This window comes from Notolabrus celidotus, chromosome 6, assembly GCF_009762535.1.
Source record: "Notolabrus celidotus isolate fNotCel1 chromosome 6, fNotCel1.pri, whole genome shotgun sequence".
Classification (NCBI taxonomy): domain Eukaryota; kingdom Metazoa; phylum Chordata; class Actinopteri; order Labriformes; family Labridae; genus Notolabrus; species Notolabrus celidotus.
In genome coordinates, this window is record NC_048277.1 from 1,951,247 (window position 1) to 1,969,743 (window position 18,497).

The 18,497-nt window shown below is 41.9% G+C and overlaps 2 protein-coding genes across 2 annotated transcripts in view; one reads left to right on the forward strand and one right to left on the reverse strand.

Moving 5' to 3' along the window:
- The first annotated feature begins 433 nt into the window (after positions 1–433).
- LOC117813908 (synaptotagmin-9-like) overlaps positions 434–18,497 on the forward strand; it is a 59,832-nt gene continuing 41,768 nt past the window's right edge. The window contains exon 1 of the mRNA XM_034684968.1: positions 434–991. Within this exon, the coding sequence (XP_034540859.1) occupies positions 844–991 (148 nt within the window). The 5' untranslated portion in view covers positions 434–843. The remainder of the gene's footprint in view (positions 992–18,497) is intronic.
- LOC117813910 (homeodomain-interacting protein kinase 1-like) lies at positions 14,999–17,490 on the reverse strand. Its single transcript, XM_034684969.1, has 8 exons — positions 17,145–17,490; positions 16,853–17,044; positions 16,525–16,706; positions 16,284–16,407; positions 16,054–16,173; positions 15,855–15,938; positions 15,595–15,767; positions 14,999–15,495 (listed from the first exon to the last, which is right to left on the reverse strand). Exons 1-8 carry the CDS (start codon positions 17,364–17,366, stop codon positions 15,102–15,104), a joined length of 1,491 nt encoding a protein of 496 aa, XP_034540860.1. The 5' UTR covers positions 17,367–17,490; the 3' UTR covers positions 14,999–15,101.

Sequence of the window (18,497 nt, forward strand, 5' to 3'; positions counted from 1 at the left end):
TCAGCCTCTATCCACTCCCTCACCAGGGCTTCAATGTGTTCCTCTGATTTGGTTTTGGCCTCCATCTGAAGGTAAAGCCTGTGCATGTGTGCCTCCTCAGTGTTTCACTCTTAATTTACTATCTGCTCACTATTCCTTCATTACTTCTGTTCAAACATGGGGATGGTGAAAGGTTTAACATCACTACCTCATTAGCCAAAAGGAAAAAGAGCAGGAACCATCGAGGGATTTCTTGACATTTGCACAGTGAAGATGAGGAGATGAGGCACACAGAGATCTCCAGTGTCTCTCCCTCAGAAGACTTGGGGAGGATGCTCCCAAGAGGGCGGTGGTGGTAGAGGTGGAGGAGGGCTGATGATGGAGACACAGCTTCCTGTCTGTCTCTCTGCTTCCCAGTGCACTAAGGGATAATTGAGCGCTGTGAAAGCCGTGCATTCATTCAGAAACCTTGAGCAGCGCTCCCGAAGCCTGGGGGCTCAGTAGTGATTCAGCAGCAGCAGCAGCAGCAGCATCACGGAGCAGTGGGCGGGAGAAGGAGGAGGAGACAACAAGCAGACAATACGAGGAGGAGAGGAGAGGAGGAAAGAAGAGGAGCACAACAACACATGAAGGATAGTTTTTTAAAACTTCTTCTTCCTCAGATTAAAAAGCTGATTCACTGAACTTCAGTTCATCAGTCGGGCGGATTCTTTGCGCGCTCCGGATCTACCCAAAGGCTGTGTTTCTCGTGCGTCTTTGCGCTGCTCGGGGCTCGTGTGTGTGTGTGCGTGTGTGTGTGTGTGTGTGATAGCTGGGAGAGGATCAGCCGGAGTGGCCGACTATTCAGGAGGATGCTGGAGGGCAATGCCTGCAGAAAGAGAGGATGAGATTTGTCAGAAGGCGCTGGAACTGCTGTCTGACCTGTGCTCCAAAGGGGAGGTGCAGGACGACAACTGCCTGGATTTCATCTATTACTTCAGGGACCTGGCCAGACCGCGTTACACGGACTCAGGTGAGGTTTCTCGTCTTGTAAGGGAAGTTGAAAGTGGAGGAGTTTCATGGTATGTCTATGAATATGTAACTTTAATATATCCTGGATTAGGCTCATGCAGTTTTGTGGTAGACTGACACGGACTTAGATTTCTTGGTCAGTTTCAGGACGAAGTAAATCTGTATTCCTTCTTGAATGGCAGCATGCAGCACACAGGTGTTAGACTGGATCTTACAAACTGACACTGAAGTAGGGTTGCAAAATTAATTGACGTGGATTTCTGGGAATAAACAGGAATTGACTAAATTGAAGGTTGGCTCCTGAAAGGGAACTAAAATATATTTGGGAATAATATATTTGAGCATAATCCTGACTAAAACAACCAGATTTCATGCAAGTACAGTTCAATATCTCTGCTATTCCTCCATCACATGCACATAGCACACTGCTGACTGCAGGGCTATTGAGACCACGCCCCCTACATGCACTGTGCATTCCTCCATCACATGCACACATGATTTCTAGAATCCTGGACCACACTTTTGAGCCCAGAGCACAAGACTGTTGAAGCCACACATTTGAGCCTGTTGACTTCACAAAGTGAAGTAAGTTTGGATGATATTATGTGGTAATATATTTAACAAATTTGATGCATGGTACTAATGTTTAACTTACAAATATCACATAAATGTATTCATACAAATGTATTTCCATTAAATTACCCTCAATTCCCAGTTAATTCCCATAATTGCCATAAAGGAATATTCCCAGCTTAACTTCCCATGGAAATTTACCGCAAATGTTCCACCCCTTTACAACCCTACACTGAAGAGATTTATAAAGAAGCGTGGAGCTCTACTGACCAAGACCCCATGGTTTAAGACTAGAGCAGACTTGATCTTTACATGAATAAGTGGTTCAAATATAAAGTGTATTCTTTCTGTTTTCTGGATTCATTCTAGAAACCGTCAGATAAACACACACTGTGCTCTCAGGTTTCTAGATGTGAAAACAATGATCTGTGAACTTGTTGCTTTCATCCTATAGCATCTGCATACCTGTAGTGATTCCTTTCATTGCACCACTTCCACCGTGGTCCTTGAAGAGATGAGCTGCAGACTGTTGATTTGGTTTCTCTATTACTCTGACAGGCAGTAGAAAGCAAATGCCCCACCCGTTATTCCCCATTGCACACAGCACTTTGTAAACATGGATCGGGCAACACAAAGAGGATCAGGGATCCACTCCCAGCCTGGAGTTGTTGGCTGCAATTTTATCAAGCTATAATACTAGCTTTTGAGACACATCTGAATCTGAAAACATCCTGACATCCTAAAAACGCTCCCTCAGTATGAAGAAAAATACATGACATTTCTGACAGCATGGATATTTACCACTGGGAGGAAAAGGGAAATGGTAGAAACATTCCTCCTCTTCTCTCCTCTCACTCTCAGCACAGGGAGAGCATGTGCATGTCAATCTGTTGTGTGATGACATGGATGCATATCAGAACATGTAAACTGGAGGACAATATTTGGAATGCATATATGATAGGCATGTACAATGAGCATGTTCTTGAATCCCCGTGTCTGTGTGTGTGAGTGTGTGTGCTGGTTTTTGTTCATAGCAGTCGAGGCTGGGCTGCTGCATTTAAACATGTTACAATCCATGATTAAACATGTATGATGAAGAGGAAGTTCAAGCTACCAGAGTGGTTCCCCTGAGGAGCTGTGACCCACTTCCTTAGACTGCTCTAAATGCACACACAACACACACACACACACACACATGATCTGATCCACAACAACCATCTAAGCTTATCTAAGTCAAAGAGGCTATTTCTCCATCATTAAAAAAAAAAAAAGTTGTGTGAGCTTAACTTCTGTGAAAGTTTATAAAGAGCTCTGTCCAGCTACAACATGTGTACAGGTGGTTCCATATGAGAGCTAAAAGAACAGGGATAACTATATGATGTGACATTATATGAGTTTTTACATACTTCTTGTTCCAAAGCATGTGTGCAGAATGACTTTTGATCATTTCTGTTTTTGATTAAGCATTAAGATGAGCAGTGGGCTCCTCTTTGTGGGCATTTGAACCCGTTCACACATGCAGGAGGCCTGATTGCGTTCTTCAAACAGTGTTTGCTTCAGATTAATCCAAACAGACGGCTGCATGGCTGAAAGGATGCTCCAGTGAAAATTAATGAAACAAAGGAATGAATAAAACAAACAACACGTGCACACCCTGTCTGTGTGTAAGGTCCAGATCACATGTTCTTTAATGGATCTTTTATGTTTCCAGTATGGGTTCACATTATGGCAAACACATTAACATCCGTTCACAGGAAGGATGTCGTTGTGTCTCTAATTGCTGGTGATGGTTCTGGGATCTGTGTTACCACAATTAAGAATCAGGTCACATAAAGCTGAGAGTTTCAGGTGTCCCGTAGCTTTGATATGATTCTGTAGGAAATCTGTACGTTGAGCTGCACGTGGATATTGGAAGATAGAATTTAAGTGGATGGTTTCAAAGCTGTGGTACCTCAGGGAACCCCTTTGCAGACTGAAGCATGTTGGAGTAGCATAGAAGAATGACATACTTATGAACTCCACCGTCACTTCAGAGGAGAATCAGAACCCCTTGAAGACTGAAAAGAATCCCTTTGGGGCGTTCACACCAAACGCAAATAAAACTTAAAATGAAATTACATGTAAAGTCAATGTAAAGATTCAAATGGATGCGAGATCTGGTCTGGCGGCAAGAATGACTCGAATTGAGCAGCGTGAAAGACGGGAATTATTTGCGCAAATAAATGAATGAATGAATTCACGTCATTCATGAGTTGAAAAATCCGAACTCCAACAAAACTATTGCACTGCGATAGCCAATCAGCTTGCTGTATGAACCAACAGAGATTCATTCATCGGGAATATATGGAACACATTGCAGCCAAACTCTGTGACTCTATCTAGACCGTACTCTATGTTCTATTATTAACAAAGACCCAACATCAAGACAGGATCAGATCCAGTCCCATCTTACACACAGGACTCAGTCTGATCTCATCTTAATCCACCATGAGCAGAGCACTTTGCAGCATTTAGCAAGTTACAGTGGCAAGGACAAACTTCCTTTAACAGGCAGAAACCTCCAGCAGGACCAGACTCATGTTAGACACACATCTGCTGAGACCGTGTTGGAGAGAGGGATAGAAGAGAGCGTTTGAATGAACGCTTAAGTTACTGCTTTGATGTAAAATAGAGGTGATCTGTTGCCAGCTTATGCTAGCTCAGTGTTAGTCCACTTAGTGAAGTAGGTTTCAGCCTCTGGACAACAATCTTCACGTTTAGTTAACTTAGAAAATACTTGTAAACCTGTTACCTTTGTAAAAAAAAAGTAATGTAACTGAAAATTGAGTTTGACAAACATGTTGTTTTACTGTCAGTACACTAAAATGTACATGATTAAAGATTGAGTTTATTGAAATTAAAATAAGTGAATGTAGCTTACTAGTGGTGCAACGGATCATCGTTGATCGATCCGTGATCCGTACGGATGCCTCTCCACGGATCGGCATGGACGTGGTCCGCGGATCGGTTGATGAAAAAAGTTGCGCGTGTTCACGTGATGACCGCATGTTCAATCCACACTCACTCGTGAAGCGCAGTGGTAGTCATGGCAAGTGAAGGAGCAGAGGAACTTGAAAACCCTCCTGCAACTTTTAAGTCAAATGTATTGGAGCATTTTGGTTTCCCTGTGAAATACAGTGAATGCTGAATGTGCTTGAGCCACGTTATGAAATTCCGTCGCTCACCCGATAGACCAGAGGTCGTCAATATGCGTCCCGCAGACCGCATCCGGCCGCCTGTTCATGGCTCCCGAACTGTTATTCCTTCACTCTGTGTTCTGGTCGTGTTTACTGAGACTTGTCTCAATGTCAACGATATGCAGACAGGCCGTTACTGGGTCACTTAGAGTCCACTGCTGTGAGTGCAGTTTTTAACTCTTACTTTGGTTTATGGAGCAGTTCACATATTGGCACTTTGCCAGCTGTAGGACCCTAGAATGAACGATAACGGTGTGTTCAAAGTTTGCAGCTCAAAGAAAAGTGGACGGTGAAAATCAGCAAATGAAAGAAGAATGGAGTGAAACTTTTGAAGTTCCTCTGCTCCGTCACTTGTCATGACATGAAATGCAGTAAATGAGTCAGGACTGGGCCCAGAGTAAATTTTGAGTTGATGGTTGTTTTTATTTAATGAGCAAAAGTTTACAAGTGTTCTACAAAATAAATGGAGGACAAAATTATATTTGTCTTTTTGTTTTTTTATTTTTTTTTGCTGATCCGAAAAATGATCCGATCCGTGACTCAAAACCGTGATCCGATCCGAACCGTGAGTTTTTTGATCCGTTACACCCCTATAGCTTACGTAGTCAGTTTACATCACTCATTTCTACTTCACTAGAGCTCTTAAAGGGTGTGCCCCAAGGTTCTGTTTTAGGACCTATTTTATTTTCCATTTATGTCAATGATCTATGTGATAACTTGTAAAATGCCTGGTATCACTTGTATGCTGATGACACCATTGTTTACTGTTGTTCGTCATCAATTACTCAAGCTTTTGAGTTTTTACAGTCTGCCTTTGATGTTATTTAGTCTCGTCTGCTGAAACTAAAACTGGTCCTGAATGGAGGCAAACCCAAACTGATGCTTTTCTCTAACTAAGGCCCCCACAAAACGTCCCCTTGGTCGTAACTTCACAAGAGAAACCCATAGAACTTGTTACTACGTATAAATACTTGGGTTTCGGGAGCTTTCGTTTAAAACTCATATAGCCAGCCTGGTCTCCAAACTCAGAGTGAAACTAGGTTTCTTCTTCAGAAATAGATCCTGTTTCTCCCTCAGAGCCAGGAAACTTCTCATATCTATAGCTTTTCTACCTCTGATAGATTATGGTGATGTGTTGTATTTGGCAGCTTCAGTCTTTAAATAGTGTATATCACTGTGCTCTGAGGTTTGTCATGGGTTGCACACGCCTCACTCATCACTGTGAACTTTACATCAAAGCTGACTGGCCATCCCTGAGTGTACGCAGGCATACACACCGGCTCTGTCTGATTAATACATCTCTTCTTGGCTTGGTCCCAACTTATCTGTGTGTGTACCTACAAAGATCAAAAAGCCACTATGCCTTGCGCTCCTCCAACATCTTACAAATGTGTGTTCCCCATGTCGGACAGAGTTTGGTAAGAGAGTGTTTAGTTTTGCTGCTCCTACTGCTTGGAATAAACTTCAGAAGGATTTGAAATTGTTTGATTTTATTTCACTTCCTTTGGCTCCATCTTAAAGAAGGACAGACCCCAGAACAGTGCCTGTGTTTTTAAAAATGCTGTTTTGTGTTCACAAACTGCACTTCAACTGCAAATTAGTCTCACTTTTAAATGATTGATAGTTTCTATATACTGTCTGTACATATGCTCCATACTATTGAACTGTACTATTTATTCTGACGTGTGCTGCTGACCTCTTGGCCAGGTCACCCTTGTGAAAGAGGTCTTGATCTCAATGGGTTCTCATCTGGTTAAGTAAACTCAACAGATCAGTGTTCTCAGTTGAGTTCTGGTTGTTGTTTACTCGTCCACATAGAGGAGACTAATAATACAGGTCTTAGTCAGGAACAATGTTCATTAGAAAGTTCAAGTTATTGAAGTTTTTAATCCTCGGTCAGGGATTGATAACATGTTCAGGGAAATAGGTTAGATGTTATTACACCCTTTATTGCATTTTTGAGGCCCTGTTGCCAGGCAACAGAACACTTGATATTTGGTTGGGTTATCTCTTTGAGCTGGAGGCATTATTCTTCAATGAGCGAGGTATTGTTAATAGCTCTCGTCTCCTCTGCTCTTCTCTTATTGTAAAACACCTTCCTCTGCATGTCTCTCCAGGATTATTAATGTTTGACTATCCACCTTCTCCTAATCCTATCCTTTCACACTCCCTCATCTAAACACCACCCAGCTGCTCACTCACCTCAGTGCCTACTCAGAGGAAGGACAATGATCTGTTTAGAGGCCTGATGGTTGTGGATCATGGCCAGGGGTCTCACTTAGAAACGTTGTGTACGCTGAAAACGACACCACTTTTCTATGGAGAGAATATTGTGTCTTTAATATGCAATCAAAAATAATGGATTTGAGAACAAAAAACAATTTTGCAAACAAAATTATGATTTGAAAAATATGAAATAATGCTATGAATAAAGGAAATATATTTGTGATTAAAAATGTATCTTTATAAATCCACTCTTTTTTTTGTTACAAACAAAATTATTATTCTCACGAACCACAGATTCGTTTGCGTTTCCAGTTCCAGTCCACGGTGCTTCTTCAAACTGTTGTCTCTCATCTCCTCTGCTGGACATGCTTATTTTTCCCCGCTTCTGTGTGTGACGTGTTCCCTGCACTCTGAACCCAGCTCAAATTACAACAGAGTGAGAGGTCAGAGGGGGTGCGTGGGTGGAGGCACAACAGTGATTGGACATAATCTCTTATGTTGAAGGGCTTTTCAATTGCCTGGACAGGCACACACACACAAACACATTTTACACACATACAGACACACACACAGTGGCCTGTAAAGCATCAGAGCAAAATTAATTGCAAAACCAAAGTCCTGCGGTCCATAAGGGCGTATTGTCCCCTGCAGTGCAGACCGAACGGGACAACTTGACCACCTACTGTTTTGGCAACATGTGAGCTGTTTCCAGTAGGCTATGTCATTAAAAGATAAAAGTGTCTTTAAGTCTACTAAATATTTAATCAGCCCTGTCTTACCTTCACATTAAATACAGATCGTATCCTAACGTATTATTCGAGCGGTAAAAGCGAATTACAGTGATAGGGCTTTTTTTGACCGCACGGACTTTACCCCTGAACTACCTGCGTTTCAGGGGTAGATAATCCCCCCCCTCAAAGCCCCTGCTAAGGGGGTTGTACTTTTCAAAGGTTCTGGGACTTTCGGGCAGGAAGGTCTGATTGGTAGGTTAACCGCAGTGTTTTTATTCCCATGGGTGAAGGCTGCCTCACACTCTCTTCACACCTCTCACCTTCATGTGTTTACTGTGTTAATGAGAAAGGTGTGGAAGGTAAGCCACGGGCAGCTCTTACGCAGTTACTGACTGTCAGTCAAACATAGGCCAAGCTGTTCATGATGAAACCAACATCACAGATGGAACCTTCAGTCACAGAATATTATAGAGAGGAGAGATCACTGACTGACGGAGCACTCTGTGGTGATGTGAGAAACATCAGTGTGGACTGTAAACATGAAAACACTGCAGTGACACAGGTACGTCATGATGAATGATGGATGCTCTGGCACTTCTCAAGGATATGTGAATGCTGCAGCAGTGTGGAGTCACTCGCTGATATTTCTACATTTATTTATGACTCTCCTGTAGTAAGAAACAAACAATGCTCTCTGACCTCCACTTCATATACGAGGACGAGGATTTCTGATACATTTCCATCTGGGGTGAGGTCTAAATGTTGGTTGTAAAACTGACTGCGTCACATTACTGGATACAGTTTTATATCTCCGACCTTGTGGATGTGTATTCTGCATCACTGTCTCTTATGGGTTCAGTGTATTCCAGTTCCTGTCTGCACATTAATTTTAAAGCCTTCCTCTTCAACAATATTTACTAGTCTCATGTCAAGAGCAATAAAGTTTACTGTTTCCTCAGTAATGTCTCTTTTCAGAGTCTCAGGTTAAGTTTCTGGCCATGTAATCTCGGAGCTGTTGCACCACTTGAGCTGTCGTTAATCTCAAACTGTGGGTGCATCAGTCAGCCTTCACACCATGTAATATGTTAAGAATAATAAGAAGATGACAAAAACACTAAAAAACAGCAGCATGTGGTGGCTGGAGATCCTTTGTGTGCATCAGTGTATGTTTGTGTGTGATGAATCAGTTATCTGCTTAATACCAACTTTTTATTCACATATTCTGGACATGCTTCAAAGTAGTACGTCAATCAATCAATCTTTATTTGTATAGCGCCAAATCACAACAAACGTTATCTCAAGACTCTTTCACAAACAGAGCAGGTCTAGACCACTCTATGTTAAATTATGAACAGAGACCCAACACCAAGACAGGATAAGACTCAGTCTGACCCCACCTTAATCCACCATGAGCATTGCACCTCACAGTATTTAGCTAGTTACAGCGGAGAGGAAAAACTTCCTTTAACAGGCAGAAACCTCGAGCAGAACCAGACTCATGTTAGACACACATCTGCCTCGACCGAGTTGGGTCTGGAAAGAGGGATAGAGGAGAATAAGAGAGAGGGAGAGGTGATAGTGATGAGAAGAGTAGTAGTAGCTGTTGCCACTGGAGTCCAGCACGTCCGTATCAGCTGGAGTCTGGATCGTCCACAGCAGGAGGACGTCTACGGCAGCTCAGAGGAACCTACGAGACAAGGGAGCTCAGGGACTCCAGAAAGGTCTATGGTTAGTAACTTTAATGGGACAGGGAGAGTTAAAGTAAGTGATGAGGGGTTGGGGGGAAGGGGGTGAGATAGGATCCCATAACTAAGAGCTGGTCCAAGCCTGATCCAGCTCTAACTATAAGCTTTATCAAAAAGGAAAGTTTGAAGCCTACTCTTAAAAGTAGAGAGGGTGTCTGCCTCCCGGACCCTGACTGGTAGATGATTCCAAAGGAGAGGGGCCTGATAACTGAAGGTTCTACCTCCCATACTACTTTTAGAGACTTTAGGTAGGACCAGCAGGCCTGCATGTTGGGAGCGTAGTGTTCTAGAGGGGTAATAGGGCACTATGAGCTCTTTAAGATATGAAGGTGTCTGATCATTAAGAGCTTTGTAGGACAGAAGAAGTTTTCTGGGTTTCCCTCGCCGATCATTGTCTCAATTAATTAATAAAATGTATGAATTCATTTTTCAGATGTATTTATTTTGTCGTTAACATTTTACGCACCATTAAAGCCTTTTTTATTTATTTAGTATTAATTGCAGGGGCTACAGCTGCTTCAGCCTCCCACTTCCCACGCTATAGTATATTGTTGCACCATAGTGTATTGTTGCCAACATATAGCTGGCTGTGACCTTTAAAATACTTAATCAGAGTTAATGAATCTCTCTCTCTCCCTCCTTTTCCTCACTCGCTCACTCACTGTGACCCTACGTGTGGGAATAGACACTGTTACAGGTGACCTAGATGCAGGCAGATGGTTCTTGTGTGTGCTATGCCACCACCACTGGCTCTAGGTGCTGGCCACCTGAGAATACCAGTGATGTCAGAGCCATGATGAAGAAGTATGTTTTCTGTGAACATGGCTAGTGAAGAGGACTGCTGGCTGGGTCCATAAACAATGCTTTGAAGGCTCTGAGATGTCTGTTGTACAAGAATACTAGTGTAGTCCTCAACTCCATATTAATCCCAGCTTTAAAAAAAGATCCCACAGTGACATTGGCAGACCTATCTCCTTGGGCAAAATGTTAAATGAAGAGAACGCATTACATAAGGCGTTTTTCGACTGCAGGAACTTAGCCCCCAACTGGTGGACCCAGGGTCTAAATTTTGTTCAGGGGTAGATATCTCTCCCCTGAAAAGCCCCTGCTAGGGGGGTAGTACTTTACAAAGGTCCCGGGACTTTCGGGGGGCAGGGCCTGCAATGCTGAATGTGTCTGATTGGTAGATTAACCTCAGTGTTTTTATTCCTCCCTCCGTCCACAATAACATCACACACATCTGTGATTCTCTTGATTTCTCTTTCTTTCATTAGTTTTTATTTGTTCTATCTTTTTTGTATGTGTGTGTACTTTTCAAAAGAAGAAGCTGTGATTCTCTTGATTTAGCAGCTTGTAACAGTAGTCTTCTCTCAGCCCACCGTGAATGCGTCTCTCCCGGTGTTCCGGTTTTAAAAGTGACCCTGTAAACTGGAGACCTTCAGCTGAACGTGTCAGTGTTTGTGGAGTTTACACAGCTGTTGAAACACAGAGGGAGTTCCTGGGAATGCAAACTAGTTTAGTTTTTATTAAGATTTCAAAATATCCTCATCAGATATTTAATGATCGTCTAAAGACGTTTATGAGGGATGCATCCGGCTGAGAGTCTCCAGTTAACAGGGTCGCTGTTTAAACCAAAACACCGGCCGATCTCTGCCACGGCTTTTTGAGTTCAAAAGGATTTTAAAGCCGTGTTGAAACGTCTTTGCTACTCGTGCTTATCTCCTCTCACGTGTTGATTCAGTGAATCCATCTGTGATGAAATATAGCACCATCTAAAACAGACCAGCTGAGTCTCTTCATGCTAACAGGCTAACTGTTGTGTTGCTCATAATGATACCAGCCTGTCCGTCTGCTTCTATGGTGTCATCTGTGATGAATGTTAATGTTCTTTGTTTTACTGCCCTCTACTGGTCTGGTGGTGTAGTGCATTTACTTTTTTTTTTCTCCATACATCACTGGCCTGATTTACACAATCTACCCGGGACTTCAGCCCTTGGTCCAAACGCAGACAACAATGGGGGCACAGGAACCTTTTACTTCAGGGTAAAGTAGTTCTGGGGGCTAAAAGACCCCGGAACTCTTGGTCGAAATGCACCTATTCAGGGGATGAGGAGGGTTGTGACTGCTGGAGCAGAGGACAGGATGAGAAATAGGAATGTAGTGGCAGGGCATGGAGAACTTGCACAGTTTGCAGGTAGGTGACCATGCAGGTATGCAGTCAGGCTGAAGAGAGGTGATCTTGGAGCACAGTAAAGAGAAAAACTAGAATAAAACTCAAAAAGAGACACCAGAGAACCAAACACAAATTACTGATATCACCAAGAGGCCTTGAATCATTATACTTTTAAAGCAGTTGCAACAACAATCTGGGGCTGATAGAGCCAGAGTTAAACAACGGACCGTACATGGATCTGGTGGATGTCTTGGGTAAGAGTGCAAAGTTTCACTCTAATACAGCCTGTGCATCTTGCCAGCAAGCGGTGTGGTGCTGTGCTTCTCTCCAGGGACTGATAGCAGACTCTCACGACTTCCTCATTCTACAGAGTAAAGCTGCACTGTACATGAGCACGCCTGCCTCTCTCATCCGCTCTCCTGTTTTTCACAGGTTTGTTAGCATTGTAAGCGTGTTTAAATGCATTAAATGTTGGTATACACTACAAACAAGCTGTACTGATGTTGAAAAGTAGTTAATGTGTATGATTTTGTGGATGAGCAGAGACTTCACTTTTACTTTGTGTCTTGTCTGAGCAGCGATGGTGCCGCCGATCAAACTTATTTTTGTTGATCACAAAATAAGAGTCTGGTGTTATTTTTGGACTCAGTTTATTTCACGTCACATTAAATATTGTGTTTCTGGTATAATACTTTGTTCCAAAGATGAACAGAAAACAGTATTTTGTAATTTGTGAATATTTTAAGCACTTTAAGAGATAACTGTCATCAGCCTTTAGCTTATGCACTTCTGTTTATAAATATTAGCATGCTAGTTTATTTTTGTTGATTTTAGGGACATTTTGATTGTAATGTTAAATATCATATCAGTTTATACTTCATTGAGATAAAAAGTCACTTTAATGGCTGAAGGAATGATTGAAGCAGTTTTACACTGTTTTAAACTCAGTTATTCTGAGAACAGACAACCTGTTTTATTTTGAAAACCGAAAGCATCTTGATTCAGTGACTCAGAACGGTGTTTATTTTTGATGTTATAGATCAGGGGTGTCCAAACTTTTTTCAAAGAGGGCCACATATGATGTTGTCAGAATACCTCAGGGCCAGTGGCTCCTACTGAGACCTGGGAATCATTAAAGTTATATATGAAATATCTATTTAATAACAATTATTTTAAATGTTTTCTCAATGAAACAGTAACTAGGAAGTACCATGTAAAGATTAGCAAACGTTATCTTCTGGGGGAAAATGTTTTTCATTCGGGTCGGGCAATGTGGGAAAAAATATTGTAGCATTATTTTCCTATGGCAGAATTTCATCACACTTCTTTTTTTCACGTTGTTTTTAAGACTGTTCTGACCAGCAGACATTTTATAACAAAATAATTATTTTACTGAGTTCTGAACATTTTTTATTCACCTAATTTGGCCTTTTCTGTACAATTTCATTTTCACATTTCATTTCAACATTATCACATCATGATGAAAACATTAATTTGAAAACCTGTCAGCTTTAAGAGTTCTTGCGTTTCTTCTTAATTGGCGTCTTGCAGAATCCCCAGTGCTTTGGCTTTATATAAGTAGTCCATATGAAGCTTTTTGAGACATTTCTGGATTGACTTTAGTTTTGTTTGTGCGCTTGAAAGAAACTGCAAATGTACAGATGATTCAGAAGGTGATTAAGTTATGTGCTATAAATAACACAACTTAAAGGCCCTGTGAGGAGTTTTGAACTGAATGAGAAACAGACTGAAAATGATACCGATGCCTCTTTATGACCTTCAATAGCAAACAAGAGCATCAGCAGCAACACTGACACCTTCTCTGTTGTTATTTTTTTAATGCCTGAAACCGCTCTGAGGGGGTAGGTGTCAGACCAGGTGATTGACATCTTGCTTCAGAAACAGCCTTTATTCGACTGTTTTCATGGAAAATAATCACATTGCCTGATAAAGTTGACTGTCAAAAGACAACAGGATGAGGTTTTTGTTGAAAACACTACTTTTGCATGTTTAGGACAAGAGATAAGAGGTATTACTTTGTCCACAAGGGGGCGCCAGAATCGATACAAAACAAAAGTTCCTCACAGCAGCTTTAAGATGGAAGCTTGGGGCCATAAATAAATGGACCTCGGGCCGCAATTGGCCCCCGGGCCATACTTTGGACATGCCTGTTATAGATTTTTTATGGATGAATTGATGTTGTGTTATAGATAAAAGACAGTCCCTCCAGGATTTCGCGGGATTTTTTTGTGATTGTTGCGTCCTAAAAAGCCTGAATTTGCGACAGCTTTTTGAAAAAATTGCGGTGAAAGTTGCAATTTTTTTTTTGCTTTTTTTCCCCAATAACATCTCAGGGGCAAGTAAATACACTAAATTATAGTTGTTTTTAGAAAGCATTCTTGATGTGGCCACTGTGACTGTATTTTGATTCTCTTGATTCACAGAATAATGCCATGAAAGGACTGTATTGCACATTTACGACGGTCCCTGAATGCACCTCGTAGTGACAGAGGCACTTGACAGTCAGTTCACGCACTCTGAAGTGAATCTGCATCTTTGTTGACCAGGAGTTGATCCAAACTTACTAAATGTGTCTGATGTTTCACCAAACTTGATTAAATCAAGCTGTAGATGCAGAGCTTTTTACGGTAACCACGGCAACAACGTCAAACCTCAAATATTAAACAGACGTCCCCCGGTTGTGTCTTTGCCACTAACACACACCGGGGGGTAAAAATCATCAATGAAGATGCAGATGCATGGAGGTGAGGAGAGCTGGTTCATAAAGCACACCTGCTGCAGGTAGAGACCAAGCTAACACTGAGTCATGGTCACTTGTCCTGCCTGCCGTCCCCTCTCTTCACCCGTTCTCCGTGCGTGTTTTGTTGTTGAAAAGTGCCGATCAAGTGAGGACTTATGTTTATGTTCCTAGGAAGTGAAGTTGATGATGAAACTGATGACGCACAGGGGCTGAGATTAAGGTAATTGGTCAAAGTTGCGAGAAAGTTGCGGTGATTGTATAAAATTGCAAGGCCGTGAAAAAATCGTGCTGATTGGTTGAATTTGCGCCGATAGTTGCGATCGTGAAATCGCAACTTCCTGGAGGGACTGAAAAGAGCACAGAAAGTTAGAAAGAGATGCATTTACTGTGATTATGTATGAATAAATTCTACAGAGGGAAGCTGCACTGTTCAGAATCCCGCCTGCCTGTCTCATCCTTTCTCCTGTTAAACACAGGAACCTTATCTGCTTATGGGACCTCAGACTGAGACCTGTAACACTTATCCCACGATACCACAGCTTAATCAAATGTCACACAAACAATTCAAGTCATTTTGTTGTTTATTGACCTCAGCTCGATCTGTAAGAGCTGTATTTCAATGATTTTGAATATGAGAAGAAGCAGTGGCTGTCCGAGGTGTTGTGTCTAGGTTTTCTTTTTTATCCTAAACACAGTCCTAAAGGCCCGGCTGAAGAACTTCCTGATTCTTCTCAGTGAGCTCTTCTTCACCTCAGCAGTCTCCTCTTTAACTGTGGACCCATCAGTGGGCGACCTCAGCTCCTCCTTGTCCTCCTCATTGTTCGCCTGTGCTGCAGCTGATTGGTCCTCAGCTGAGGCATCTTTAGCGCCTCCTTTAGCTGTTGCAACATCAGACGTGTCGTCACAGGAGCCAGGGGAGGCTGATCCTGCAGCATCTGCTTGAAGACAGGCCGGAGTTTCTCCAGTTTTCAGCTCTTCTTCAACTACAATGTGAAATGTCAGCTCCTCATTGGAGTCATCCGTCTGGCTGAGGTTCATTTTCTCAAATGAATCTTCAACACTGAGAAAAACATGAAGTCAGGCAATGATTAGTATTCAGAGTGTCAGTGTTCATCAAGGCAGGCGTCGATGCAACCTGGCTGGCACTATAGTCACTTACTACATGCTGATGTCCAGCTCCTCCTGTAGGTGCACCATTGAGATGAAGGGGTGCTTCAGGGCCTTGTCAGGACTGATCCTCTGCTCATGGTCAGTCTGAAGGAGACACTTTAGGAGGCTCAGGAAAGCTATCTGATCCTCTAGCTCCATTAACTCCATCATGTCTGGAAAGATCTACATTTGAAACCAAATCAGAATTTTAGTTTATGCAGAGTAAATGATTAATAACCCTGTCTTCCCTCATTAAAATGTCTCACTTACTGTTACAATCTCATCCAGATGATTGAGAGCCCTCTCACATTCTTTGGGCTCAATGCCAGTGGTCAGTTTGTACTCCATTGGAGTCTACAGGAACAAAACATACATGTCAGATATTTTGTCCTTAAAACTCAGTCTTAAAAAAAAGATCTTGTTCAGTTACAGCTGATATAATTTGACAGCGTAGGGACAAGCAGAATACCTTAAGCCACCACTTTGGGTTGTCATTATGCCAGTTCAGATTGAAGAACTTGTGGGTGAAGCTGCCAGCATCGAGGAGGTGGTCAGCTGGCTGACCGATGACATCAACGATGTTCCTCATCTGTGACAGATCACAAATAACCATGATACATCACGTCTGTGGTTGGGTTTTGACTTATCTGGGACAATATTTCACTGTCTGTTCAAATGACCATATAATGAGTCACTTACCTGCTGGTACTCACAGCGTGACCCAAACAGGTGACAGGAGAGGTACAGCACCACAAGGACACAACCCAGACTCCACATGTCTATTGCCTCTGTGAAGGGGAGGCCTAGGATGACTTCGGGTGCTCTGTTTGGAAGAACATCATCACATACATGTGTCAGAAAGCTTGAAATAACCTCTGCCTCATCATCCACAGCTGGAATAAACATCTGTACAAACATGAAGTTTGCAGAAGGGCCATACCTGTACCCGATAGCCTGTGCCACCAGACCCGGCCTCACTTCACTGGTGTGAAGTGACAGACCAAAATCAATGAGCTTAACTCTGAAGGGCTGGTTCTGATGGTTCACCAGCATGATGTTATCCAACTTCAGGTCAGCATGAATGACACCAATTCCTTTGAGAGCATGAAAAGCTGTCAGCAGCTGCAGGTAGAAAGAGGAGGACAAGAAGAGGATTACAGACACGACTGACGAGTGTGCAGAGGTTTACAGGTGCAAAGTACATGTTCTCTTTATGAAGTACAAATCTGTTTCACTTCATTATTTTATTCACCCCACAAATTCTTTACCTGATGTGCAATTGGTCTTATCTCATTGAGCGACAGAGGCTTCGCATGTCTGTCCATCAAAAGCTGGAACAGGTCTCTGTCCAGCTTCTCAAAAGCCAGACAGGTCAGACCTCTGTGCTCAAACGTCTCAAAGAAGTCAACGACATTTGTCTTGACTGGGTCAAGACCACGGATAGCCTGGAGCATTTTGAGCTGTTGCAGAAAAATAAAATGACTCTACGTTAAATACACTGTTTAAAATATATCCCAAAGTACAAAACATCATTCTCTGAAAGACTTGAAGGATCTATACCTCTCTTTTTGAGGCTCTGCTGTCCTCAGATGTTACGATCTTGAGAGCTACGTCCTTTGCTGTGAACAAGTTCACGGACTTGGCAACTTTGCCGAAGCATCCTTTGCCAACAAAGTCCTGGACGAGGTAACAAGTGGTGCTGCTGTTGATGATGTCGTTCGGTTTCACCACACAGTCTTTATCAGCCGACAGACGGCGGGCTGAGGCTGGACTCTGAGACATTTCAATCACTAAGAGGTTTTCCAAACAAATATACCACAAGGAGATCTTCAACTAACTGGGTCAGTGAATAGTTTTGCAGTGAAGGTTTAACTGACCGGTGATCTTATTTATACCCCTCAGAATTCAACAGTTGTTTTGTCATAATCAGTGCATCATAACATCAGTTCCATTCCAAACAGCTACTTTCTACAGCTAACATGATGATCACTAATGCTATACCACTTTATGCTAATGACCACTTTCTATCAAACAAAAGGGCTACTGATATAACTTAAGAGGTTAGGATCAAACAACAAACGTAACAAAGAATTGGAAACCACTTAAACAATTATGCACAGGTGTAAAAACATAGGTCAAAAAATGTCAAATGAATCATACTGGTACAAGTCATAAACCGGTTTGCCAGGTCAGAGAAAATTCAGCAGCAGGCTCCTGGATTCTTATTATTATAGCATATCCAAAGGTTTTACCCCGTGTATGGAGATTTAGTATTGCAAAATAGCATTGCAAATAGCTGCTCTCATTTTCTTTCTTCATTCATTTATCATTTATTTTTAATGTGCAAACTTGTAGCATCTGGGAACGTAACTTGAAATATTTAAAATTCATATAGAATATCAAAATGTAATGTGTAAGTAAGCATTACCAAAAAACATCCATAACTATGAAAACACTGCTCAAAAACAGCTTATTTTCCAGTTCAGACCGAAATCCTCTAATCCTCCGGTTGGTCATCACTAACTATTCCTCACTCAAACTGTAAAACCAAGGTGATCCAGCCGTTTCTGTTTGTGCCCCTGAACTGTGGAATGACCTGCCGGAGGGGATCAGGGGAGCTAACACACTGCCACTTTGACAAACTCACTATTTAGGAGTTGCTTTTTATTGATTTTATGCTTTATTGCTCTAATGCTTGTTTTAATACTTTTGTTGGATAATATGTTCTTAATTGCTGCCAACTGCATTTTTAATTGTTCGTAATGTGCTTAGTAATTTGTTTTTAAAAGCGCTGTATAAAATAAAGGTATCATCATCATTATTATTATTATTATTATTATTAGTAGTAGTAGTAGTAGTATTAGTACTGGTGGTAGTAGTAGTAGTAGTGGTATTAATACTGGTAGTAGTAGT